The following is a 26,167-nucleotide window of genomic DNA, read 5'->3' as shown; positions in this document are numbered from 1 at the left end:
TCAAATGCATTGTCATAGATGAAAGTAGGTATGCCGGAATCATTACGCGTCACCAAGAACTCGGGATGGGAAGCCGACTCTTTGCGTCTCAGCACGTGTCTTTCACATGCGAAAATAGAGAACCCCTAGTTGCAGAGAAATATATCCTGAAGCAGAAGAGAAGGAACGACGCCGCACGTGCCAAGCAGAGTGCAGGTGGGGCGGTCGTGCCTCATTCCCACGTGCCGTCAGACCTACCATCACCGTCGATATACCACCCCGTTGCGCTACAAGATGCATCCAGTACTCTACGCTATCATAGGCGTTATACTTATCCTCGTGATCGGGCCCGTAAGTCAGAACAAACGCACTTGCACCCTCGCACTCCGCCGCGTCACCACCACGGAAAACACCACCACCCAACCGCACCACCTCCTCACATCCCAAAACATCAACTCTCTCTCCTATCCTTACACCGCCGCATCTCCACTAATCCCCTGCAGGCTATCTTCGCCGACCGCAGCCCCATCCCCGAAACCTCAGGCAACGTGACCAAAGTCGCAGCGCCTGCGGACCTCACCACCCTCCTCGCCTCCTCAAAGTATGTCGTCGTCGACTTCTACGCGGACTGGTGCCCTCCATGCCGCGCCATCGCGCCCATCTTCTCCGCGCTGGCGGACGAGCACGCACTCGCGGGCAAGCTTGCGTTCGCGAAGGTCAATGTGGATCACGTGAAGGGGGTTGCGGCGCAGTATGGGATTTCGGCGATGCCGACGTTTTTGTTTTTTGAGGGCGGGGAGGTCAAGGGGGTGGGGGTGAAGGGGAAGGCGGGTGACGAGGTGGTGGAGATGGTGAGGGGCGCGGATGTGGTGGCGTTGCGGAGGGTGGTGCAGGAGTTGGGGAGGAAGGCGAGGGAGTAGGGTGGTTTGGGAGGTCTGTATTGATGCTGGCAGGGGCTTCGTAGCTTGGAGCTCGAGGTGCGCGTCAGAGCGGCGATGTTTTGGTCGTGGCAACGGTGGATGGGTAGTACAGCGGTGTGCGATCAAGTCATCGTCACTGAAGAATAGTTGCTGAGGTCTCATCACCTCGCGCATCGATCTCGCCGAGCCAATCATTTCATCTGTGGGGAATGTGCAGTAGCGACGTCATTTTTGCTTCTGCAAGAGAAGCAATGGAGTTTGACATGCGAAACGTCGCAAGTGAGGCGGAAGCTTGGTGTTGTGGAGCAAGTCTAGATCAGATCAGCACTGTTGCTACTCATGGTCCCGCAACACCAAAGTCGAAGTACATTTTTTTTCGCGAGAAGATCAGCCAATCATAGTAGAGTCTTGTGCTAAGTCACGACTGCTACACCGCTTGGTGTTGTATCGACGCAGTAACGTGTATCCTTGCCACGAAGTGTTGGTTTACATCCTGAGACCGCTACAGTGACGCTCAACTGGCGACGGACCGTAGCGGTTGATGGTGTGGAAACGGATTGAATTACATCATAGTCCACTGGACCGCATGGACTCTAGCCCAAGATCCGAGAGTACGGCGTGCGTTTGTCTGGTATCTTGGGATCATGCGGTTAATCATACCTACTTGGACGACCACACAGGATGTCTAGCGCGCGACTTTGCTTCAAAGTACTGACATTTCGATATACTGAACCCTAAAACTCCCGTATACACCATAGAAGCCGCATTCAGTTGGAAATCGACAAGTATGTTGCCAGGCCGCAGGTACCCATGACAGAGAGTCATCAAGACACTTGATTCCACGTACAACACACGCATCCTTCGCGTCAAGCTGCCCCCAGCCTGGAAATTCACAGCGTATCGATGAGCCCATTGCAGTTCCCCGAGCGTGATATAAACGGGCCGTATTACTGTCCTGGCATGTTCCTTGCTGGCAGATGCTGGAAGAACACCTTGAAGCCTATAGATCCAAAGGAGTCGAAGAACCATCTAGCTCCTCACGAATTCTGACAACTGTTCGGTCACATTGCCTACTTGTGCATCATGTATTGTGTGCAAGACGTCATGGAGCGGTTTCCCAGTGATCCGAGATTTGTCAGTCTTGTATATGGTAAAGTTTGTGGCCCTTAACATATCAATGACAATCGTGAGGTTGGTGTCGAGGATAGCGGGCCTTACAAGTCTTTTCGGCCAATGAGACGTCTCTGACTGGACAGTTTTCAGCACTGAAAGATGCTATGGAGAGAAAAACAGGGCTTGATGTGGAGGGGGACAATTTGGGGCCATGACTAAGAGGAGGTTGCCAGAACAACAGCTGCAATGTTTTCATGATGTGGTAAAGAGACGACGAATAGACAGTGACGGTACAACAGCCACCTTAGCTAGGACAGTTGAGGAACCGGATGACTTGATGCAGGTGGTCGGTGTTTCTCACGGCTCCAGCCGTGAGTCGCAGCTATACCCGATTGATAGGCTCGGTAGACAGCCGACGCGATGGTTCGAAGGGAGGATGTCTTGCAAGATTAGCATGCACGCGGTAATGGGAATATATCATGTGTATCGTGATAGCTCTTCGTGTAGAGAACATACGGTATTTCACGAACCGTATGCAGAATCACAGGCAGATTTAGAAGGAACGCAACCATCGATGTTCGGAGGTGAAGTATTGTTTGCTTTTGCCGCACGGCGGTCGGGACTTGCGTTCACTGGTGTTGAAACTAGTCTATTCAGCGGTGAGCTACACCCAACGCACAATGACGTCGTGAAGCCTCCCGTTTGCCCTGCATTGTGTGTGCTAAGATTAGTCTACTACTCCAACATGCAAGAAGCTTGACTCGTGAGGATCTGGACGCATGTGGGTAGGTATTAGAGAGTTTTTTTTCGCGTTCGGTTGGCTGTGCTTGAAAAGCTAGGAAACGGTCTCCGAGCATAGATGCATTATTGGCGACTACATTTACAACGGGCATGAGAGAGTCCTGCTGAATCGCATTCGATAATCTGCACTGTGCCGAGTATAGGGATCGACATGTAAGCCATATACCATAGGCACATAAGCTCAAGATATGTTTAGTACCACCCAGAAAGTATTTCCGCTTTGAGCGAGTGCATGTTGAAAGCTCATGCAGGGTGATACAAGGATGCATGTGGCGCCCTGGTGTGAGGGGACTGATGCCAGGACTGTTTCCTGCTTTGAGGAGCGACTTCCTTTTGCGGATGCGGAACTCGGGTTGAAAATCGACTTGGATGGGTGCCGGATTTAGACAACAAACTTACACAGCAACAGCCGGAATTAAAAGTCCGCTGCCCGCTGTTGGCTGACACGTCTGGAACCTACAATGTTTGTCACATGAAGTGAGTTTGATTGGCGCATGTTTCGCCGAACAAGATTCGATGATTGGTAGAATTGCTTCGAGTTGTGTTCGCAATGTCGCTTCGTTGATGAGGTACAGGTTTGGTCCGGTAAAAAACTGCCGCCTGCCCGCCGGGGAAACAGCAGTGATGACCAACACAGCTGCATCATGAAGTCAGAAATCCGGTCACCTCACCTATCAGGCTGTTACAAATTGCCGAACTTCTTCATGGTGCAACACCATATGCGCCCTCATAATGGTTGCTCAATCAAATTCAAGGCTTGCTTCAGCCTTGGCACAGAAGCCGGGACGTCCTAGCTGGCAACGTCATAGCGTCCGGGCACCAAGGAAGTGCCCAGTTTTAACCACATCTTTGGCAAGACTGCTGTTTCTCCGATCCACAGCAAATTCCAAGATCGCTACAGAGGCCCTTCCAGACCCTGGGGTCGTTAACGGTCTCGAAGTGACTAAATTGCCGCGAACCCACTGTTGTGTACGCACCTCGTGGTCGAGATGGCAGTTTCATCTCTTTCCTGTGGGGATAGAGAAAGATCAGGGAAAGATGTGCAATGTTGCGGTCTGGTGCCTCGGGAAATGGTAGGACGCGCACATGATGAGATTGAGGAGCGGAGATATGCATGAGGTGGGCATGTGTTGACGCGGCCAACCTGGCTTCTACCCCAGTCCGGGGTCTCTGAAGTCTCATGCAAGATGTAAGAATGAAGCACGACTGCCGTTTCAGAAGTCAGGCAGTAGCCAGAATTGTGACAGGCAAGTGCGCCGGTCGTGCTGCATTCTTTTGAGAGAAACATCATGCCTGTCAGGATGTCGGTTTCATAGCGCAGGGCAACATTGTTGAAGGCGAAACTCGGAGCAATTGATCACGTGGAAAAGGTGGTTTAAAGATACATCGATTGAATTTGCTTCACACGTAGATCTGGGTGTAGTCCTTCTCGGATCAAATGATTTCCTGTCTGTACATCGTGGCAACTTGTGCTCTTCGATGTCTCAGGTGTTCCTCCTCTATCCTCGCCTATGCACGTTCCTCTCTATCGAAACAAGTGGTATATCATAATTCCAGAAGTAAATCGTTGCGCCGTGTAAATGCCGGTCCAGATGCTGCCCTAAGTAGGGATCAAAGGTGATCCAGAAGAAGATGGTGGTGTTTGAGAACACTCTCGCTAATGTCCAGAATGATCGTATGCAAATCGTAACAAGCCGGTCTCTTGGCGACTACGAGGCTCGTGTGGTAGCGGAGTTTAGCTGCTTGAGCGAAGCGAATGACGATGTCATCGCTGAGTATGCAGCCGTTGGGCTTGTGCTTGCCGAAGAATTTGGAGATGTGCGAGCTTGGATGTTGAGGGTGATGCAGTCACCACATCGGTTGCCATTTGTGTTGCAGCGACCTCGGCATCCGCGTTCGTAGTTGGCGCAGGAGAACATTGTGATTGGTGGGTGGTGGAGTGTTGACTGATTGGTGGTGAAGTGTTGATTGAAGGGTAGTAGGCTTGTTGATGTTGATGGTGGCGTTGATATGTTTGGACTGTATCAATCTCGAAGGGGGACTGTGGAATATATGTGCCCAGGCAGAGTAACACCGACGTTCGATGATGTAGCTTGCGGGAGTCCAAGGGTGCCGGGCGTACTCAGGACGCTTGGCCAGCAAAACAACCTTAATAGATAGCGCGATTTGCGTGGTCGGGCGGAAGTGTGCGGTGGAGACGCCTGAGCCAATCACTGCGTTGCAATGTCGTAACCTCGATGGATCGCAAGAACTGGGCAGCAAAGTGACGAGCGTCTGTGTTCCCAAGAATTGTACTGGTTACTGTTGATGCCGTGAGTTACTGGATATTGATGATCCTCGAGGCTCTCGGTCTTATACCCGTAAACCGTGGCCGAAAAGTCTGAAATGAAGGGGTCCTTATCGACGCCTGAGTCTTCGCGGATGCTCTGCTGGCTCGTGCACCGCATTCAGGGCTTTCCAGGGTCTAACGTGCATCGTGCATGCACCTCGCCCGGCCGTATTCGCACTCACTCACCAGCAATCCATCCCTATTCCCGTCCGTGCCGAAGCTGCTGCAGTACGCATACTGACGAACGAATATATCCGCGTATTCCGGTCTTCTTTGGCGGCTTATGGAGGCTGAGCGGTGATTTCTCACCGGCTTCAAGACGAAATGCGCGCACCAAACACCACACCAATCTGCAGCCACTCGGTCTCCATACATTCAGACCGAGGATGGCATGATCATCCATGATGGTAAGGTCACACTAGCAAGCAAGCGACCGTTAGGTGTGAAGCAGCCTTAGGCAGGCATGCGCGCGCGTCTTGCCTCAGGCTCTAACAAGCGCCCAATCCTACCCAAAGGTCGACAGTCGCTCTAAACAAGCTGCAGGTGTCGTTTGCCGTGCGCTATATCTGACGCGTCTCACCAAGTCGCGATTACGTGCGCTGCGTTCCTGGCTTTCACACAGGTACCGCCAACCAAGAATGAGCCTCACTGTTCAACAGCCGCCTGAAACATCGAGAACATTCAATAAGCGAGTTTGAGCTTTGTCCAGGGCCTTACGAACCTTTGATCTTATCGATGATTAATCGCGCCTAATCGTGCATGCATCTAGTCACACCATAGCAGACTCCACTCCAAGAGCAAGCTAGAATTTAAGGTGTTGTTGCGGCTTAATCTTCCTGAACTCCGCCAGTACGCTCAATGACTGAACCTTCGAGTCTGTCACAAAAGGCAGATTCGTTACTCGCACTTAGCCCTGCCGGAGCTTCCGGCCGCGCCATGCCATACACCCGCGGATAGAGCGCTTTAGGACCATGGCCCACCTTGCAAAGAGTGCGCAATCGCAAAGTCTGGAACCTCATAAACTCGCAACGCGCCATCATACATCATACGAGTCCCACAACTGCCTCACGGGTTGTGGGTCATTGATCAACATGCGGGCGGGCTGATCGATTCTCATGTTTGCGATGCGCTTGGAACATCAAACATGGCTCCAACGTGGAACACAAATGGATGACCACCCTCAGGGATCACGCTGTACTCAGATCTTCTCACTTGAAAGTCTATCTCGGACGTTGACATTCTTGCAAATTGGCTAATGGTGCTCACATTGAACACACTCGAATTCTCGCTCACGCTAGGGTTACATATCAGAGTCATTATACTGACACCGTATCGTAAATCCTCCACCCCTTGAGTACATGCTTATATGATCGTATCGAGAATCGAGCTGCTAATGGCCGAGAGCAGGCTGTTGGTATTGTCACTGTCGCGGATAAACTCCGTGTGATCTTCCCCAGCAGCCATGCACCGGAGACAGCATGGTCATTCAGTAACATCAACTGGTCCATAAAGATATTCCATGGCAGCCACAAGTCTTACTCAGACTTACAACTGCAGCGGCGACATATAAACCTAGCGTTGAGCTTTACTAGCGCTTACAGCAACAGTTTCTGGGAAGATGCACGCCAGCGTTCTACTCGCAACATTCAGCATTTTAAGATACATATGTCCTTTGGAGCGACATTGGCAATTTTGGACTGCTTTAATGACGAGAAACACCCGGAGACTTTGCATGTACACATTGTAAGAATAAAAGCCATGCGAATGTGAGCTTCCTTATAAGGTTGGTTTTATCTTACCTGCATAGAAAGTAATCCCATCATGCACAGTGTGTCAAACCGTCTGTCTATAAGTGAGGAATGGCCCTGATAGACAGCTAAGGTAGACGGCTTGTTCTCGATCCTCTGCCGAACATCACTTGGTCGAATTACTTGAAACAATGCCAAAGGAAATCACGAACACTCCAACGACAAACCTATCAAGTCACTATCTCTCAAGCCTCGCTATGAGATTGAACAGCAAGATCTCAAGCATGCTGAGCGGTCAGCTGCCGTCGTATTGCATAGTAAAGGCTTCTACCTTACTGTCTGGCCAGATGTCTACCCCAAGTATGACAGAAGGATACGATTCAGTTTACATTCGATTTGGTCTACCTTGTAGAGCACCAAGTCGACAGTGGGCTCTCATTTCGCATGTTCGACATCGAGTACGTCTTCAAGGGCGAGGAAAGCGGTGCGACCAAGGACAGGCTGTATTGGGACCACTTCGAGCCGAGTCTCAAAGAGTCACAAAGATTGGAGGTCAAAGCACAGAGATTGCTGGATCAGACGGACTTCTCTCTGGTCAGCGCGGCGCTCTCTCCTACGACGCCCACGGCGCTTTAAACATGCTCAAGTTGAAGCCGCTTCTTGCGAACCTACTCCACTATGGACAGTTGAACGACATCCTTGAGGAACTCGTTTCAAGAGATCCAGAAACTTGGAAGCCGAAAAGGGCCAACGAGGTCTTGTCATGCAATGCGACCTCAACGCGCAGAGAGCACGGGGGAAAAATGTCATGGCTGAGCTGGTTCACCGGCCGATGCTATCAGCCAATGCAAGAGGATTCAGAGGTATTCAGATTGTGGCACTGGCCGATTCTGTCACAAATGCGTAGAGTATGCCAGTGCCCCCGTACAAGGGCGCTGTGGTCAGTGAGTTTAACACAGATACATGGAAGGACGAAGAGGAGAATCTTGTTTTTGCTCCAGCACGGCGAGCAGCAAAGCAGCATTTCGATCTTAAGCCGTAGACTTGGTGAACACAATGAGGATAATGAATCGACTTGCCTAAGCACTCTGGCACGTCTGTGGAAACCAACGGCATTGAGCAAGGTTAACTCTCTTCTGCAAATTTGCTCAATAGGCCGTTTTGGTCGTTTCATTCAACAAAAGCCGTCAATTGCAGTCCTCGGAAGCACCGGTTCTGATCCGAGTCTTCGTGACGGAAGATCGGTCGGCGACTTCGGGCTCCGCGAAGTGGGCTGCGGGGTGGGGTCCACAGCTTCAGGTACGTCACAAGCTCCGCTCGAGAGGTAAGAATTCTTCAATTGTGCATCAACACATCCTCAATTGACTCAACACTTGTTCTTTACTCTCCGTATCGTGAAGATAAATTATTCACTATGGTCTACACAATCATTGTACACCTTTACGCTAAGGCGGATGAGGAGAGCATCTCCAAGCTCAAGGCAAAGCTCGTCGAGGCGAGCGAAGTCTACTCGAAGGATAAGGAAACCCTTTCCTGGTTTGTGATGCAAGATACTGTCGATCCTCGCAAATTCTCCATAGTAGAGCGATATGAGGCCGAGAGCGTGAGTTCAGGCCCGAAACAACTCTTCCAAGCGATCATGGCTGACACTATTCGCAGTCGCAGCAATACCACCTGAACAACCCCTACTGGCAAACTTTTGACCCGTACGTTCTTCCGTTGCTCGATGCGCCAATGGACCTGCGAAGACTCGAGGAGCTGGAGTAATGCTACCACCGCAGGTGTGCATCACTACCCGGATGCCTTCAAGAAGGACAAAACCGCTGCGAACTTGTACAAGGACAAAAACTGAAGAGCTTGATATCATCATACTATGTAAAGAGCAGCGTCTGGTACAAAGATGGACGAGATGACCTCCACGACCTCCACGGCCCAACATGTACTCGAACATGTTTAGCTAGAAGGGTAGTCAGCTATTCCCAGGCTCCTCTTCTTCAGTCACAGATGACAGCATAAACCTGAACTTTCTCATTGCCACAAAGTTGACGTGAAGGCCTCTATGTGAGCTATGTACCTAAGCTGGATGTCCACCTCCTCAACGATGCGAGGTCCAAATCACATAACAACGTCAAATGAGTGACCATAAGTTGGGTTGTCAATGGAGAATCATAAATCATCTGCGACAGAAACCAAAGAGGATAATGTGGAGTAAAACGCTGCTCTCGATATAGCAACCTCTCCTGAAGTTTTCTACCTGCGACTCACAATAACGATTCCCAGAAGCGCGGATGCAAGAAATATTGTCATGAACACAATGGAAATCCACATGCAGTCATGTCGCTCTTTGGCTCTTTCCTCTCGCGCTGTTGTAAGAGCATCGCAAGTCTCGCAGTGCTGATGTGGTGCGAATGGATTGAATGGCACAGAGTGGTCACGCGCCAACTCGATATCAGGTTCTGTCTGCGAGACAGTGGTGTAGCCCGTGGCTGACCCTGAGGGCGGGTGTGCATTGACAGGGTGCTCATCGTTGTCCTTGTCCAGGTGCTCGTCATAGGCTGGCGCTGCCTCGAAAGGAGTGGGTGGTTGGCCCATAACGGGGTTTGCGGCTGCTGAAATGATGATATTGCGGGACATGTTCGTTCGTTCTGTTCCGTGAAATCCACAAGAAACACTGATACATATACTGGTAGCTTGTTGTACCGGTCAGCTGGATGCCTGGCGAGTTGTGTGCCAGCCGTGCCGCGCCAGCCGGGTATAGCCACGATATGGCTCCCATCGCATTCGCTCGCTTACTCTCCTCCTAGCACATGAAGCTGGGCATTGGCTCAATACAGATAAAAACGTTCAAGATGTCAGCTGGTGCTAGTGGGCCTGAATGTGGCGGTGCGATGTGGAGGCTGTGCACTGAGACGACCTTGGGACCGACAGATGCGGCCCACACTCATCTCTGCAGTTCCATGTCACTGGCTCTCGGGCGCAAAAAATATCCTGGTCGCTGCGAATGAGGTTGCAACGACTCGAAGCTGGGTAGCAAGGGCAGGCGCAGGCAGGCTTCCCCGCGCGTTTCCGGTACATGGAGGCGAGGCGCACATGGCACCTCATGCTCTCGGTCCTTACCCCCAAGAATTCCTCGAGACTTGCGAAAAAATATCGAAAAGACTAAAAGTAAATACCGGTAAGGTGACAACATGGGTCGTGTAACATCGTACTGAGGTTTGAGCATATTCGCCTTGCAATTCTACCACCTATAGCTATTCGTGCAGTGTTTCTTTGGTAAATATCGCAACGGCTGGCTCATAAAGTAAGTTCGCCTCATGCAAGGGTCTTGTTCCCGCGATGTATTTACTGGGGTGTTAGACTCAGGACTGATTGCCCCAACGGCACACCAAGCAACAACAAGCTCTCGGCTCTGTCTCGTCTCCGAGGCTTAATCAACAAGACCTAGTCGCTTTACGTGCGCTGCGTAGGGTCTGTCAAATCACGAACAAGAACGCGCATCGATTGCGAGGCAATGCGGGTCGAATTTGGAGACCTTAAGCCTCATGGGGAAGGTGCGAGCTCGTTCCCGACTGCGTCATATCATAGCAGGCAGAATCTCTCGACATCCGAACATCTAATGTCGTATCAGCAGCCAATTAGCCTTGCTCATGTAGACCCACGTAGTTACAGCCGGCGAGTCGTTCCTTTTATCAATGCTTAGCCGGGTACTCTCATCTTCCTCCTTCTTCTCATAGACAAGCGTCAGGCCTCAAGCGCAGTGATGCCGTCACTTGAGAAATCATTCAAATACTCTCATCTGGTCAGTATGCAAAGCGCCAGTCTTTTGATTGTAAACTTCATCATATCACTGTCAAGATGAGGTTCCTCGATCTCTTCAGCGGTTTACTGTGCGTTTCTTCTGCGGCAGCTTTCAAAAAGCCTGCCAAGCCTACTCTTCCAAGGTCCGTGGTTGAGAGAAGTCTGCCTAACCAGCCATTCTCGCATCCTGAAATCCAGAAACGAGCTTCTCATTTCCTGACGGAGAAGACCAAGGGTATGATTGTTCAACATTAGTGTTCGTCAAGACTTACGCTGACTCCGTGTACCAGCTTTTGCTGTTAACGGCACTGGGATTCCAGAGGTTCCTTTCGATATTGGCGAGAGTTATGCTGGTTTGCTTCCAATCTCGGACAGTCCTGATGAGACACGAAAGCTCTTCTTCTGGTTTTTCCCTTCGACAGCTGAACAGACTCCTGAGGATGTCACTATCTGGTGAGGTAACCATTGCTGCATATGCACTAATAATACTAACTATCTTCAGGCTTAATGGCGGTCCTGGATGCTCCTCTCTCTCTGGTCTCTTGACTGAGAATGGTCCTTTTACCTGGATGTCGGGAACGCTTGCACCAGTGCAGAACCCATACTCGTGGACAAATCTTACAAACATGCTGTTTGTAGAACAGCCCATTGGCGTTGGCTATTCCCAAGGAACACCCAACATCACCAACGAGGTTGAGCTTGCCACTGAATTCCGTGGCTTCTACAAGCAGTTTGTAGATACCTTCCAGACTAAGAGCTGGAAGACATACATCACGGGAGAAAGCTACGCTGGCTACTACGTACGTCCATCTAATATTCGAGCTGGATAACACTGACACGCATGCAGGTGCCGTACATTGCCGATGGTTTTATCTCTGCGAACGACAACGAGTACTTCAACCTCGCGGGTATTCAGATTAACGATCCCATCATCGGCGACGAGACCATTCAGCAGCAAGTCGTCATATTGCCATATGTGGAATTCTGGCAGAACTTCCTCTACCTCAACGAGACTTTCCTTGACCAGGTCCGCGATCGCCAAGACTCCTGCAACTACTCATCTTATCTCGACACCTACTTCAAGTTCCCGCCTCCTCAAAAGCCCTTCCCCGTTTTGACCGACCCCTACAGCACCGAAGATGGCGCGTGTGACATGTTCGACACTTTCTATGCTGCCATTCTGGAAGTAAACCCGTGCTTCAACATCTACCACATTTCGTAAGTGAACGGGAAGTTTGACTGAAAGTCTCACGGCTAATAAAATCCAGTGAGACCTGCCCTCATCCATACAGCCAACTCGGTATAGTCAACACCGGGGACTATTCGCCCCCTGGCAGCCAGATCTACTTCAACCGTACGGACGTTAAGAAGGCTCTACACGCCAACGTGGACACCAACTGGCTTCAGTGCACTGATATCAATGTGTTTGGAAACGGTAACGCGAGTAGCTTCGCTTCCGATGCATCGCCGCCCCCTGCCAACAACGGTGTCCTCCAGCGCGTTATCGAGTACACGAACAACACGATCATTGGATCCGGAGACCTTGACATGCTTCTCAGTACCAACGGAACGCTCTTCGCTTTACAGAACATGACCTGGAACGGCGCTCAAGGTCTCTCTGAGTACCCTGCCACCCCGCTCTATGCGCCTTACCACCCTGAATACAACGGTGGTTCGCTCGCCGGCGCCGGCATCCAGGGTGTCTGGACTGCTGAGCGTGGGTTGACATTCTACACTGCTCGCCTTGCTGGCCACGAGCTGCCCGGGTACACTCCTGGCGTCGCATATAGGATGCTCGAAATCCTTCTCGGTAAAGTGGCCAACTTTAGCAGCACCGAGAGCTTCACCACCCAGAACGGCAACTACACTGGCAACGGCACAATTTACAAGTAAAGCTCCGATTCACATATAGATGTTGTTCTAGATACGAACAGTAGAATGCCACCACTTCAAGAAGACTTAGTTTTTGCACGTTGCTGGTCGCTATTTTTAGACCAGGACATTTATCAACATCCACAATTGTGATTCATGTTTGTGATAGTGTTGAGACATTGTCGATATTGACCACTGTTGAAATCGTATGACTTACACCTGCAGATGCGGTGCGTGGGAAGAGGACATCACGTCTCGTGCGATGATTCGCTTCATTGCACTATTTAGTGCGCCACGTGCAAGTACAAGACAGTAGCTTCACAGCTATGGTGTTGTATTCGTGATCAAGAATGCCGCCTTCTACCTGACAGGTCCATATCCACTTATCTCGTGTCACTGTAAGCTTGAAGCTCAGTCTAAGCGAAGAAAGAATATCAGACGTCCAGATCTAACACTTCAACAGGCCAAGTTTAGCGCCATCCTGTGGCATCGAATGAAGTCTTCATGGGGACTTCAGGCAGCCTATTCCTTCCGCCACTGCTGAAAAGTTGGATCGTGCATTCCCATCGTTCCAGGTGGTGATGTGAGCTGTTGGTGTTGGTGTTCCTGGTGTTGGTGTTGATGCTGCTGTGAATCCAATGATGGGTGGGGATACATGTCCCCTACATCTTCAGGGCCAGTGGCGCCGAAAGAATGGCCTGTAGACCACATACTCAGCAAACCATTCAGAGGCATGGCCTCGTCCCAATTGTTAATGAAGGGATTCCCAAATGTGTTGGGCATACGCATGTCATTGAGAGAAATGCTGTCGGTTGTCGCGTAACTATCCAGGGAGAACGAAGTGTTCTGATAGTCCCGACCCGAAGACTGTGGATAGTACTGATGACCAGTTGATTCACTGGAGCCATCGAATACTTTGCCTTGGGCCCAATCTGAGCCGGCGTTCTGATGATTCAATGGTGGCATGAATGAGCTGTGGGATTGCGCATTTGCATCCTCCTCTGCTATACCCTCGAGTAATTCGTGAGCTTTGGATCGAAGAAACGGCGCGACATCGGTTAAGATTCGCTGTAATACAGTATACGCTCGATCTGCACAGGGATCGTTTTGCCCCATTGCATGCAGCCAAACGATGAGCTTCTGTATATCAGAAGTGATTTCGGTATTATCGTCCTTGGTGTGACGACTTTGGTAGCCCACTTCAAGAAGCAAAACGGCAGCGCATTGCATCACTGTTGAGCTTATGTTAGTCTCAGGTCACACTCCGTTACTATGATTTATGTACTTACTTATGTGCACAATATTCCACCACGGGGCTTTCATGTATACAAACTTAGGGTCAGGTCTGTCCGGAAACAACGCTGTCAATGCACGAGCCGAGGCGACGCAAGCTTTGGCCATCTCAGAATTAAAGATGGCAGAAGCATCGCTCTGATTCTTGATACGCCGCTCCGTTCGACATAAGCATGGCCGGGTGATGAGAATTTTTGTGCTCCAATAGTGCATCTGAAGAAGCATATACTCACGCTCAAGTTGCTCACTACCAGGAGCATGGCTTCCATTTAATGCAAGTCTTGACCAGTCTTCAAGGTCTTGAAGCAGATTCTTAATCCTGGTTTGAATCTCCTGTAATGCCGGTGGTCAGCGTAGATCGGTCATACATATTTACCACAAATTTGACATGTGAGAAACACCGTCAAGAATATTAGTTTAGAAAAGGCCCTACCTGCCAAGATTGAACTGCGGTTCGAGGTGCATACAAGCCACTCAGAGCCTTTTGTGTAAGAATTGCAATATTCAGGGTACTGCTGAGATAGTCATCCATGCCTGTAGAGCTACTGGTTCGTAACTTTCCTTCTGGGGGGGGCAGCTGATCTTGATTGGATGATGGCCGTTTGGTGACCGGATGTGATTCTGCCTTAAGTCCTTTCGGCAACGGTACTGTGGAATCTTCAATCGGTATGGTAGGGGGTCGACCGGTGATCGAGCTCACTAAGCATTCTATCGAATGCAGACTCCACCATGTCCTTACCAGTGTCTCTTTCTTACTCGAGTCGGCCCCAGGTACTTCGTTTCGCAGATGCAAGCCGAGTGACATGGCAATTCTGATAGCTATGCCAATCGTGAGCCATGCACGGCTTACATGTCCGATAACCAGGAAATAGAGGGAGAAGACGGCCGTCTACAGCAGAATAGTATCAGCTTGATGCATCAGTCTAAAATACTAACACGACTTACCGCTTGCACCAGAGTCAGGTCGGGTTCTGATGTCAACGCGACAACGTCGTTCATACCAAGAAGGCGAGAAGCTCGAGTCATGTACACAAGATGGTCGCGATCAGGTCCCTGCCATTCATAGCCAATCAAATGAGAATATTTGGCGCCTATTGCGAACACAAGATTTAACAGAGCTCGCCATCTGTCCGGCACACGGAAGACTCGATTCTGCTTCAAAGAGAATGTGAACCTGCGTACTTGATCCTCAAAGCTTGATGGAACGATTGGGAACGAGTTGTGTACTGTGCTCAAGTAGCATTCTAGGAGTCGCTCAGCGATCTCGGGATCAGGAAGCTCATAGGGGTTGACCACAATGTCTAGTTCAATGTTGTCGCTGTCGAGATAAAATGTTGCATCTGTGACGTGTCGGGTCGGTGTAGGGCCACTCTCAAGTCTACGCTGGTGGAGTGCTTCAAATCGTTGGTCGACATCATGTCCGCTGGAGCCCGGGGGCCCGTATGGAAGACCATAAGGCTCCCCCTCTTGGTTCTGCGATTGGCGCTGAACAGAGCGCAGCCACTGCACTTCTGAATTTTGCCCAACGTATCCTGTCTCCCTGGATTCGCGAGTTCGTAACAAGTCTTCGTCTAGATAGTCGAGATCTTCGTTTGACCCCACCGAGGCTGTGACGTGCGCTTCGCCGCTCTTTTCTGCATGATGATCTGCATCTGAGCTTCCACTGACAGAAGTTTTCCGAGCCCGTTTGCCGAGTGATATAAGGGAGGGTGCAGCCGAATTTGCATTTATCATGTCATCTTCTGCCTAAGCACAATTTTGGTTGGAATGACATCTTCGGGCTTAGACTCTAGTTGACTTACAGCATTGATGACATCTTGAAGTTTTTTCTTGTCCTCCTCATTGAGCCGGGTGCTGAGGTCCCTGAAGAGGCAGACAAACGTGTGGTTGAGATCAATCGCTCTACGAACGTTTAGTAATCAACATATGTATAATGAAGTATTTGGACATACTCTTTCAGGCGATCGCGTCGCGCCTGCTCATAGACACAACTAAGGTTGTTGGTCTGACATATGGCACAGCGTGGAACTTCACCAGAACATTTGACCTCTATTGCAAGGTCAGAAAACCTCTCAAAGACTACTGGGCAGGTGCATAGGGCGGTCTTACTTCTCTTGCGACAGTTCTTGCAAGCTCTTGTCCTGTGAGAATAGCATCAGCGCCCGAGAGTCGCTTGGAGGGGTTTGAATCGCCTACACTCGATCCTCGCGGTTCTGAGCCGGATGAGGTTTTGGCGGCGGAGGTGGCCCACGGTCGAGTCTTGCGATGGCTACCTTTCTGTGGATGTTTGCGTACGCCATGTCACAAACAAAGAGTAGGTAGTCGGAGCGCCGCGGAGTCCGCGTGAAGGGCGTGCTGGCGTAGATTACGCATGTAAGGTAAGCACGAATGAGAGTGCCTTTCCGAAATAGAGGGGTAGCTCCTGGCTCACACCGAGAATCGCTGCCCAAGAAACGCAAGGGGTATTACCAACAGCCCAATTAAAACGAGTACGCGACACTGGGATAGATTTCAGCGGTTCGGAGCTTGAATTGTCGTGGTGCGGGGAGCAGAAAGCCCTATTGCTACTGGCTGCAGGGGATGGGAGCTTCGCGACAACGTGAGGCTGCTCAGGAGACCAATCAGCTGCCATGTTTGCGTGGGAGAAATTCCCTGCCAATGAAAGCATGTATGGACTCGGAATTCGTGCCGCACCGACATGCATTGGCCTATACTAACTTAGCACTTAAACTTAGTCGACCTGAACCGCTGTTGGAAATATGTGGGTGGGAAACTGTGATAACTGCTCCACGGTCAGATTTATGAAGCATCTTTTGGATACACACGTGCATTACCTGGACCTGAAGGCTCAAGACGGTCCCGAGATACTGTTGCAAATTAACACGTGACATTCCGATCGATGGACTTCTCTACGACTTAATTGCTACTGTAGGCAAGCTTGAATTTTGGCCAGCAAGGGACGAGCACGTGTATTACTTGAATATCGTAATCACATACATGACCATTTATGTATGTTTTCCAACAACCAAGCTTCTTGAGATGCTTGCCCAATCCGTGGCACTCCAAACATATATGCCGACAGGCGGTATACTGGTTCTATCCGCAGAGTCATTACCCCTGGCCAAGATCCCTCTCCCCTTCGGGAGCAACGCAATCGAATCCTAACAAGCTCTCGTCTACGTTCCTACACGCATAAACAGGTGCCTTGCCGCTAGGTACCTGGACTGTAACGTTTTCCGCTCGAATGTTGCTGCAGCGATCTGGTGCGCTGCAAATCAGAGTTCCAGCCTGTGGGTCGCGCGACTTGGAAGTCGTGCCATACATGTTCTTTATCAGAATATCTTCGATAGTCAAGTTTGCCTGGGATATGTGAGCTATGATTCCATTGTAAAGGTCGAAGATGAAAGGTTAAAGATGAAAGGAAGGCTTACAGGATGCTCGTAGCATAGGCTCTGATTCTTTTGTCCGTAGCATTGCGTGATCGTAATAGCTCGGTCATTGTTCACGTTTCTGAACAGATCGTATGTTACGTTCTTGACCCTGCCTAGTCCACCGCCGCCGTTCAGCAACGTCTGGAAACTGGTTTCGATGCCAGGCCACACCTTGATGCGAGCACCATCGCTGGAATTGGCGAGAGAAACATTGTAGATGTACAGGTTCTCGACGATGTCAGTTACGTTCGCATACTGGCCCAGAGAGCCAACGCTGATGCCATGCGAGCCAGTGCAATCGAGGTTTTGGATAACGACATTGGTGCTGTTGGGTTTGAAGGATACGCAGTCGTCTGTATTCACAATGACCGAGTCTTGGATGACTAATCGATTAGCGCGAAAAGTGTCCCATCCGTCGGAATTGGCTATTTTCGTTTTGTTACGGCTTTCGGCTCTGAGGTCCATGTTGCTTATAAGAATGTCAGAGGAATTGGCGATAATGTTGAACCAGTTCGGTGGGTTCCGCATCCGGATATGCGACATTGTTGCTCCCTCCATACCATCGAAAGCGAAAAGCATTGGCCTTCGTAAACTTTTGTTGGTGAGTGTCTCCAGCCAGTACGCTTCGCCATGTCCATCAATCAGACTTCCTTCCTTGCTCAAATCACCGTAAATATTTACGTCTTTCCCACCCCATTTCCAGAACACAGACTGATTCTGGAAATCGTATTTAAAGCTGTGCTCCGCCCAATGATACACATCGTCATCGAAATGAAGCTCGCCGGTGAGTACAACATCAATATGCTGGAGAAAAGTGAGGTCTAACGGAGACTTTATGTGGTATATGTCGTCTAGGATGATTGTGCCGCCGTTGTTGCATTTTTCGAAGGCTTTGTAGATCGCACGAGCATCGTCACGAGGCTCTTTTTTTCCCGGTTCGACGAAGCAACGGCGTTTGGGATTTCGAGGGGGCGAGTGCGGGAATGCTTTTCCGGTGTCAAATGGTGCCGCTTTTAGGGTTGGTCGCGATGGTAAGGCATGCTGTTGAGGCGTTGCTGTGGCCAGTCCACCGAGACAGCCAACAACGAACAGACTGAGGGGATTGAGCTTCATCTTGAAAGTTTGATTATCTCACAGTTGCAGCTGGAAACTTAGTGACTGTGGGAGCGACCTAAGTATGCTGTGTACTGCAAACAATTTTCTTCCATTCCTTCGTCTATATCTGCTCACTACCGGGTGGCGTGACTGAGTATTGAGCCGCGATACGTGGATGAATAGCTACATGTACAACAGTAAGCAATAAAGAGGTCTTGGACTTGTCTGGTGCAAGTTAAGATCGACGTGCGGTGCTGTTGAATAGGTACCGGTAGGCGGTTCGGTTCCTCCGGGCGTCGGGTTATTGCTAGCCGGCTGGATATTCTGCGCTCATCTGCGCTCGTAGAATCCGGGGAACATGTTGTAGCCCCGCACATTGTGTGCTTCCCCCGCTTGACGACTCACGGCATCCAAAGCAAGTGTACTGATGCCTCTCATGCCACTCTTCAACCAGATCTCGAAGATGTTGATCGCGCCCTGATACTGCTCATGACATTGTGCATACAATGCCACTAAAACGAGTGGTGTGGCCATGCGCATGAACGCAATCGCATTGTGATGAGTGTCAAGATACGTCGCTGCGTCTAGAATGAGTTGAAAGTTGTGCTCCGAATCTGCAGGGTCCACGATGTTGGGACCGCGGATTGCAAGAAGGATCTTGGCTGAACCAAAGTAGGCCATTGTCAGCGCCATGTAACCGTCGCTGAAAGAGTCACTCCCCATGATGGCATCGTGCTGTTTAGTATTATCTCCCCTTTGCTGGCTGTATTCATTCCAAAGATGATCGACCTGGAGCCTCAATGACGGAAAAGCCATTCCATCCTGCCCAATCGCATTAGATGTTGCAGCACCCAAGACATTTAACTTAACGATACAACACATCAACCTCTGAATCAGTGGTGGATTTTTGTACAGCAGTGTGTCATATAATATTTCCTTTGTAGACATCGGGGGGCTGTGGTGACTCGACGCCAGCTGAATGAACACAATCTGTGTTCTGACATGATAGAAGAGTTGGCATAGCACACCATATGCGCACTCTCCTGGTCCGGTGATTTCCAGCAACTTTGCTGCCCCGTAGATATGGACGCGGTATGCGTCGGTGGTGGTAGCCTGCATGGCCTCAAAAAAGCTGAGCAGTACGCTCGTGGAGACTGCATGTATCGTGATATTGTGTTTGGATCCTGACTTCTGCAGCAAAATATGATGTGCACGGAGTGCAGTGCCATACAATTCCGCAGCGTGCTTAGTCATTGATGCATTAGAGCTCATGATGGCGCCGTAGGCGGTCGCTGTTGCTTGCAGGGCGAGGACTAGAGCATCGTCGGAATGCTTCGTAGCTAGATCTGGTAGAAGTTGGAGCCATGTCAATTGATTTTGGATATCCTTCCGCTCGCCATCTACGGTGAAATGCGCCAGGAAGGTTACATAGAAGGCCTTCGTGGTAGTGTCATGTATTGGATCTCGCGCAATGCGATCGACGTGTACTTCTCGTAGCGTGATATGTTGTAATGCTTTTGGCGCACATCGTTTCTTCATGCCTGTTCTAGCGTTGGCTGTCATGTCTACTATCAGCGGCCCTTGAAGTGGTCCCGGGCAGAGTCTCCCATATCGGGAACACATGAGGCAGTGCGGCAGGGTGCCATCGCATTTGATGCGCCTCTTTCGACAGGCTGAACATGCCCTCGTCCTTGCAGGCATCGTATCAATGAACGGTTTGCAGAAGTGGAGACAGGTTGAGCGTGGTGAGGAGATCACGATTAGACAGTGCGCAAACTGCTATGATTGGTCAGCCACACTAGGGTGACCGTTGTCAAGCTTTCAGAAATATGGACCATCGCATTTCGAAATACAATCGTACGTTGCTGAATTATCCAACTACGGGTCAGGGTCGGAAAGTCGTAAAAATGTACTGTAAGAGGAAACTCTCAGTAGCTGTCGACAACTGCATCGCGATCTCGCACCGATTCAGACCTTTCCACGATTCGGCTTCGAGGCACTGCAAATCGATCGGCTTGGGTCCATGGTACTAACACGCGATTGCGCCACCTGGTCAGCATGAGCTAGGTAAAGATCCTCTGAGCCAGGACGTTCGTTCGTCGGAACACTGTCCCGTCTTACAAGTGAAAACTGTACCTATTTTCAGACAGCCCCCCCCCCCCCCCCCCCCCCCGGCTCGTGCCGCAAAGGAAGAACTTGCGGCAATCCTTACATCATTTGCAAAACCGCACACAACCCTACACCTTTCCACAAACGTCATTGCCAGCCTCGTCGCCTTTGCAGATGTCACCTTCCCAATTGGTCAACGTTCTATCAGCCCTGTATCACATACCACCCGCTCGAGGTGCATCGTGCGATCGCGTCGTGTCAGAATAGCATCCTACCTTTCTCTGCGGGTCTCGAACGCTCTACTACTACAATAGGAAAGTTTCCGTAGTGCTGTCGGCGACGGCAGCCTTAATCGAGATCTAGACTGGTGTAGGGCTGAGATATGCAGTGATAGCGACAGGGGTACCGTGGCAAAGTAAGGTAAGAAGCAAGGCAAGCACGACGCGTCAGGCGCATCTGATGAACAGACAGAATGCTATGGTATTGTTTGAACGCCGGCTATCGCACTTGCATGGTGAGGACTAAAAGGACATCTCGTGTCTTTCCCGTCTCCCGTCGTAAATCTACTTCTGCATCCCCTCGACAAAACCCAGTGCGTCTTCGCGATCCACGACATCGATACTACTTGTTTTGTTGGTATACGTTACACCGTAACATCTGTCGGCAACCAAGACCATCTCGGGCCTGAACGTTGTGCAGATGAACTGTCCGCCGCCCTTACCATCAGGACCACCCTGTCCGCTGAGCTTTTGTAACATGTTTGCAACAGCGGTACGGTACTGAGCATCAAGGTTGGCATCGATCTCGTCGAAAAGATAGAATGGCGCAGGATCACATTGTTGAATGGCGAAGATCAGCGCCAGCGCGCAGAGACTCTTTTGTCCACCAGACAGCTGGCCAATTTTCTGCTGCTCGTCATGCTTGGAATTGAAGGAAACAGCGATGCTGACGCTGACGTATTCTTCGATCTTGCTGCTCTTTTTCCTCGCTTGTTGTGTGGGGGCTTCGTCCTCGCTTTCGCCTTCGTCATCTTGGACACCATCTGATCTACGGTTGATGATCAGACGACCTGTACCGATTGGAACAAGCTCCTGGAAGACACTCTTGAAAGCGACGGACACCTGTTTGAAGGTACGTGCAATGGCTTCGTCCTTGCGATGATCAAGCACGTCGATAAGGTTTTCGATCGATTTCCGGGATGAGTCGAGCTCGGTACGGCGGTCTGTAAGGGTTTTGCGTTGTCGTGTGAAATTCTCGTACTGTTCGTATGCTTTCTTATTGACGTGCGCAAATTGCTTTAGTGCTTGGGTAGCCTTGGTGAGTTCCCGACCGATCTACGCATCGTCGTTAGTGGTAATCATTTGAAAAGGCGCAATGCCATCTTACCTTTTCCGAGTTCCACCTACTATACTTGCGGCCAACATCTTCGGGCAGTGTACCGAGTTCCCGTATCTCCTTCCTCACCCTGCTTAGCTGGGCTGTGTAGGAGCTGCGGTCTGCGTCTTTCCTCGTAAGCGACTTCTCCTGCTTCTCCATCGCAGCAGCAAGTGCACGATTGCTCTGTTCTTTCTCATTCCTTGAAGACTCAAGCTGCTCGATCTGAGCCCGAGTCTCGTCGATCTGAGCATCGGTCTCCTCAATCTGCTGGTCAAGATTGGCGATGGTCTTGTTGATGGTGTCCAGCGCCCGCTTTGCCTCTCGCAGGCCTGTAGATTGAGCTACAGAGCCTCCTGCGCCTCCTTGCTGCGCAAGTAAGTCATCGAGGGCGGGTTGCAAGCTCTGACCTAGTTCAAGTTCAGCCTCGATCTTCTGAGTCTCGAGCGTAGTGCGCTCTTGCTTGATCTGCGCATATTGTTTCTTCAGGTCTTTCACTGTGCTTGTTAAAGTAACGAGCATCTGCTCTTCGTCGTTCGACAGTGCCTTTGTAAACTTGGATGCAATTTCAGCCTCCCAATCGCTTTGTTGAGCCCCGAGCAAATTGATGGCCGCTCCGAGGTCTGCAGCAGTTCTCTGCTTGTTCACTAGCGTATCTCGTGCCTCCAGCAAGAGGTTCTGCTTGGCACGAATCTCTTCACGCATTGGCGCGTAACTGGTCTCTCCCCTCCTCTGGTCATTCTGTCGCCTGAGTAGCTCGCTCTGTGCTGCAGTGAGTTGATGTCTGACGGACTCCAGTTCGTCTTCGATATCACGATTCCTCTGCTGTAATTCTTCGAGCTGTACGCGCTTCTCGGCTACAACGCTGAAAGCCTTGATCCTTGATCGTGACGGATCATGGTAACCACCGCGGTATTGTCCCTTCCTGGTAGCATTGTCTCCATCTGGATTGTATGCTCGGACATTATACTGCTTGGCGACACGCTTGCATTCGTCCAGAGTGGGGCATACAACGATCTTGCCGAAGACATGCCTGAACGCGCTCTCAAAGCGGTCATCGTATACAAGTTTTGGGAGCAGAGGCTGCATATTCTCTGTCGCTCTAAGCTGGGCATCTGGTGCGCTGATCCTGTTCAGTGGAATAAATGTCAGACGGCCACCTTTGTCCTTGGTGAGACGGTCCATAATCTTAGATGCCACGGTATCGTCTTCAACAACAACATGGAATAGAGCTGCTTCTGCAGCGCTCTCAGTGACTGACCGGTAGTTATCCGGTACTTCAAGCAACTCAGCGATTGTACCATGAACGCCCTGCAGCCCATCCCTGCGATATCTGCGCAGCGATTCAAGACCGCGACTGGTGCCATGATCTAGAAGACGAGAAAAGGTCTGTTCCGCCACCTGAAGATCTTTCTGTACGTTCCCGAGCTGACTGCTGAGTCTGTTCTGGTCGCGCCAAAGGCTGGTTTGTTTATCGACAATGACCTTCTTCGCATCTTTGGCTTTCTCGAGCTGGGCTGCAAGATCTACAGCTGCATCGCCCTCGTTATCGACCGCTTGTCTCAGCTCGGCAATCTCGCCTTCTAGTCGTTCAATGTCGGCCTGAAGCTCAGTGATCTCTTCGTTAGTCTGCATGAGAACGGCCTTGCGGCGGCTCAACTCGCCGTTCGTCTCGTCAATCTGCGCCCGCAAAGCGGTATCGCGCTCTCGCTTGTTACTGTAATGCGCAGTTCGACCCTGCTTGTCCTGGAGACGTTTGTATTGACCTTCCGCATCAAGCAGTTGTGCTCGAACAGCCTCCTCTTCCAATTGCTTGGCATCGAATTGAGGCAAGAGTTTCTCGAGCTCAGTCTGCCGGGCCTTGAGTTGCTGCTGGAGCGCCTTGACTTTTGCGTCACGCCGGCTTCTGGTCTGCTGAGCAGAAGACTGGCTCTCATTAAGTGCCTTTAGGTCCAACTCAATCTTGGCCTTTTCTAATGTGGCTGCCTTGCGTTCACCCTCGTACTGCATGCGGTCTTGCCTGAGGATGTCGAGGTCACCCGTTCGCTGATTGATTTCAGACTCAAGGCGAGCAATGTCGTCCTCGTTCTGTCGGAACGTTCCCTCGTTATCTTCACGCATCTCGCGGCCGTGGTGTTCCAGGGTATCGATGTGCTCAATCTTGGACTCGAGTTCGGTCTCTTCTCGCGAATGGAGGGTGTACAGTAACGATCTCCGCTCCCTGTCATTCTTGCTCCAGGCTTCCAGCTCCTCTTTCTCGCCCTCCAGTTCGCCAAGACGCTCGTTGATTGACTCGACTACGCTGTCAATGTTGGCGCACTTGCTATCAGTGTCGTTCAACAGCTTCAGACTGTCTGCGCGGCGTGTCTCGTACACGTTGGATCCAGAGATCTCCTTCAGCATTTCGAGGCGGGCCTTGTCCTTCATGTTTGTGAGTGCCGTCACTCGACCCTGCGGGACAATGTAGTATGGGTTCGATCGCGAGAAACCGGCCGATTCGAGGATCAGGACAACTTCGGCCTTTGTAGCGTTCTTTCGATTGACCGAGTATTCGTCCTTCTTCGCGCCAATCGTGCGGCGTAGGTAGAATTCAGGCTTGCCTGTCTGGAAGCGGTCCTCAGTATTGTCGAAGCAGACCTCGACGTATGCCGACATGACGGCCGACCCAGAACCCTCGTGTAGTAACGCCTGGCGTTCCTGACGGTTGAGGAAGTTGTAGTCGTCACCGAGAACGAAGCGCACGGCGGCGAAGAAGTTACTCTTGCCAGAGCCATTGCGACCAACGATGACATTACAGTTGGGCGAGAAGGGCTCGATCTGCATCTGATCCTTGTAGCTGCAGTTCCATCAGCACGGCTATCTATCGGCTTGTGTTGGCAGTCACCTCTTGAAGCCCTGGATGGTGATCTGCTTGATGTAACCCATGGCGGCGGCGGGGCGCGGTCACTGCGACCAGCTTCAGTGCAGTCGTTTTCAATAGAGGCGTAATCTGTACAGTAACGCGATCACGTCGGTATCTTTTAGGACATGGCGGGGCGTGGGCGCGTGTTGGTGCTGGTGTTGCTTGCCCTGCTGCCCACGACGCGCCTGCCACCTGCGCGACGCGCTTTCTTGCCAAGCCATCACCACTAGCGCGATCTGTCTCGTTATCTGTTCGCAGCCACAGCAACCCCGACATGAACAGCGCGCAGCTTGTTCTCTGTCTCACGAGTATTCCAAACGTTCACAAAATCATGACTCTCGCTCAAACACAGGCTTACACAAGCACAACGCGCGTTGTTGCTGGTAGTCCTTCAATGTAATGGCTTCAGGGTAATGAGAAGAAAGGTCATTTCGCTCACGCATATGCTTGTTGATATGTAGTATCAACTGCACTCGTGCTGATGACTTTGGGACATGCGATGTGCTTACAGTGAGCGACAACGTATCTCGGGAGATCCTTGGTCTAGTGCCAAGCCCTGTATTCAGTATGTCGAGTAAGATTGAAGACCGTACAGGACACAACTACCTTGTGCAGGAGATGTGTAGGCTGACATGAAATATAACCTGTTATTGCAGTTGGGAGATATTGTCTTGCATCCGATCGCCATCACCTCTCTGGGTGCTGGCGATCGGGTCTGGTCGATTCTAGTTGATCCATCCACGGACAGCTCGAAGGGGGACCTCGGTCGTACATATCTCAACATGTAACACAGACCACAGACCATTCAGTGGCCGCTCAGCTGCAGCACTCAATGATCGTTGACCTGCGAATCAACGACAGCATTCTGTGCCCTCGATCTGTACCTCTAGTCTACACTCTCTGGTGTGTTGTCAAGATCGATACGCATCCAGCTTCAGCGCCATGGTCTCGACTTGTCTCAGGCGTCTCACAGCCATGCTCTGCAAGCCCCCACTATGGCAGCCCCGCATTTCTCCCTTGGAGTGCGCCTTCCGCCGGGCAAGTGCTTCGGTTGCCTCCAGGAAACTGCCTAACCGGGCAAGATGTGGTAGACTGTCGAAGCCAGGAGATGGCAAATTGCTTTCACGGCCGTGAATTGCATGATGTACCTTTCTGGCCTAAGCATTTCCATACAGGTTTGATGCACGTCGTGTTGGTAACGCAGCTCCTACTGTATGCTCTTCCACGTGCCGTGGGACTTGCGGAAGTGTTGGGAACTCGGGGATCGACGTCTTCTAGCCCTGAGCCGAGGTGAACAGTCTCTAGCCGACGGTGCTTTCTCGCTGCGCTGTTCTGTACCTGGCCTATACTAAAGGACACATGAGTCGCAGTAAGGCTGGGAGGTTGGCTGAGCCCTGAACGGC

General features: G+C 50.9%; 9 protein-coding genes across 9 annotated transcripts; 4 read left to right on the top strand and 5 right to left on the bottom strand.

Annotated features, from left to right (window-relative positions):
- The first annotated feature begins 156 nt into the window (after positions 1 to 156).
- Positions 157 to 1,300, top strand: C7974DRAFT_419873 (thioredoxin-like protein). Its single transcript, XM_046144229.1, has 2 exons — positions 157 to 330; positions 483 to 1,300. Exons 1-2 carry the CDS (start codon positions 274 to 276, stop codon positions 897 to 899), a joined length of 474 nt encoding a protein of 157 aa, XP_046003129.1. The 5' UTR covers positions 157 to 273; the 3' UTR covers positions 900 to 1,300.
- A 5,847-nt stretch (positions 1,301 to 7,147) lies between these two features.
- Positions 7,148 to 7,526, top strand: C7974DRAFT_408060 (uncharacterized protein; the record flags this gene model as incomplete). Its single annotated transcript, XM_046143291.1, has 2 exons — positions 7,148 to 7,207; positions 7,260 to 7,526. The coding sequence occupies 2 exons, from the start codon at positions 7,148 to 7,150 to the stop codon at positions 7,524 to 7,526; spliced, it is 327 nt and encodes a 108-aa protein (XP_046003128.1).
- Positions 7,527 to 8,292: 766 nt separating this feature from the next.
- On the top strand, positions 8,293 to 8,991 carry C7974DRAFT_19260 (uncharacterized protein). Its single transcript, XM_046136617.1, has 2 exons — positions 8,293 to 8,493; positions 8,550 to 8,991. Exons 1-2 carry the CDS (start codon positions 8,305 to 8,307, stop codon positions 8,655 to 8,657), a joined length of 297 nt encoding a protein of 98 aa, XP_046003127.1. The 5' UTR covers positions 8,293 to 8,304; the 3' UTR covers positions 8,658 to 8,991.
- Positions 8,992 to 9,678, bottom strand: C7974DRAFT_19243 (uncharacterized protein). The gene has a single exon (XM_046136615.1). The coding sequence runs from the start codon at positions 9,522 to 9,524 to the stop codon at positions 9,141 to 9,143; it is 384 nt and encodes a 127-aa protein (XP_046003126.1). The 5' UTR covers positions 9,525 to 9,678; the 3' UTR covers positions 8,992 to 9,140.
- Positions 9,679 to 10,614: 936 nt separating this feature from the next.
- C7974DRAFT_19276 (serine carboxypeptidase) lies at positions 10,615 to 12,711 on the top strand. The gene is made up of 5 exons (XM_046136621.1): positions 10,615 to 10,923; positions 10,979 to 11,141; positions 11,191 to 11,488; positions 11,536 to 11,906; positions 11,957 to 12,711. Exons 1-5 carry the CDS (start codon positions 10,746 to 10,748, stop codon positions 12,579 to 12,581), a joined length of 1,635 nt encoding a protein of 544 aa, XP_046003125.1. The 5' UTR covers positions 10,615 to 10,745; the 3' UTR covers positions 12,582 to 12,711.
- A 1-nt stretch (position 12,712) lies between these two features.
- C7974DRAFT_19236 (fungal-specific transcription factor domain-containing protein) lies at positions 12,713 to 16,289 on the bottom strand. Its single transcript, XM_046136614.1, has 8 exons — positions 16,050 to 16,289; positions 15,963 to 15,994; positions 15,806 to 15,902; positions 15,656 to 15,755; positions 14,799 to 15,599; positions 14,287 to 14,742; positions 13,850 to 14,186; positions 12,713 to 13,792 (listed from the first exon to the last, which is right to left on the bottom strand). The coding sequence occupies exons 1-8, from the start codon at positions 16,151 to 16,153 to the stop codon at positions 13,083 to 13,085; spliced, it is 2,637 nt and encodes an 878-aa protein (XP_046003124.1). The 5' UTR covers positions 16,154 to 16,289; the 3' UTR covers positions 12,713 to 13,082.
- A 423-nt stretch (positions 16,290 to 16,712) lies between these two features.
- Positions 16,713 to 18,553, bottom strand: C7974DRAFT_19234 (exopolygalacturonase). The gene is made up of 2 exons (XM_046136613.1): positions 17,285 to 18,553; positions 16,713 to 17,213 (listed from the first exon to the last, which is right to left on the bottom strand). Exons 1-2 carry the CDS (start codon positions 18,395 to 18,397, stop codon positions 16,965 to 16,967), a joined length of 1,362 nt encoding a protein of 453 aa, XP_046003123.1. The 5' UTR covers positions 18,398 to 18,553; the 3' UTR covers positions 16,713 to 16,964.
- Positions 18,554 to 18,709: 156 nt separating this feature from the next.
- Positions 18,710 to 19,942, bottom strand: C7974DRAFT_299602 (uncharacterized protein; the record flags this gene model as incomplete). The annotated part of the gene is made up of 1 exon (XM_046137761.1): positions 18,710 to 19,942. The coding sequence occupies one exon, from the start codon at positions 19,940 to 19,942 to the stop codon at positions 18,710 to 18,712; it is 1,233 nt and encodes a 410-aa protein (XP_046003122.1).
- Positions 19,943 to 20,668: 726 nt separating this feature from the next.
- Positions 20,669 to 24,591, bottom strand: C7974DRAFT_383412 (RecF/RecN/SMC). The gene is made up of 2 exons (XM_046140765.1): positions 21,875 to 24,591; positions 20,669 to 21,822 (listed from the first exon to the last, which is right to left on the bottom strand). Exons 1-2 carry the CDS (start codon positions 24,515 to 24,517, stop codon positions 21,052 to 21,054), a joined length of 3,414 nt encoding a protein of 1,137 aa, XP_046003121.1. The 5' UTR covers positions 24,518 to 24,591; the 3' UTR covers positions 20,669 to 21,051.
- Between the last annotated feature and the right edge of the window lie 1,576 nt (positions 24,592 to 26,167).

The sequence above is a fragment of the Boeremia exigua genome, assembly GCF_020726555.1.
Source record: "Boeremia exigua strain MPI-SDFR-AT-0100 chromosome Unknown C7974scaffold_1, whole genome shotgun sequence".
In the NCBI taxonomy this organism is placed as follows: domain Eukaryota; kingdom Fungi; phylum Ascomycota; class Dothideomycetes; order Pleosporales; family Didymellaceae; genus Boeremia; species Boeremia exigua.
The sequence above is the reverse complement of the archived record's forward strand: the minus strand, read 5'-3'. Positions and strand labels throughout refer to the sequence as shown.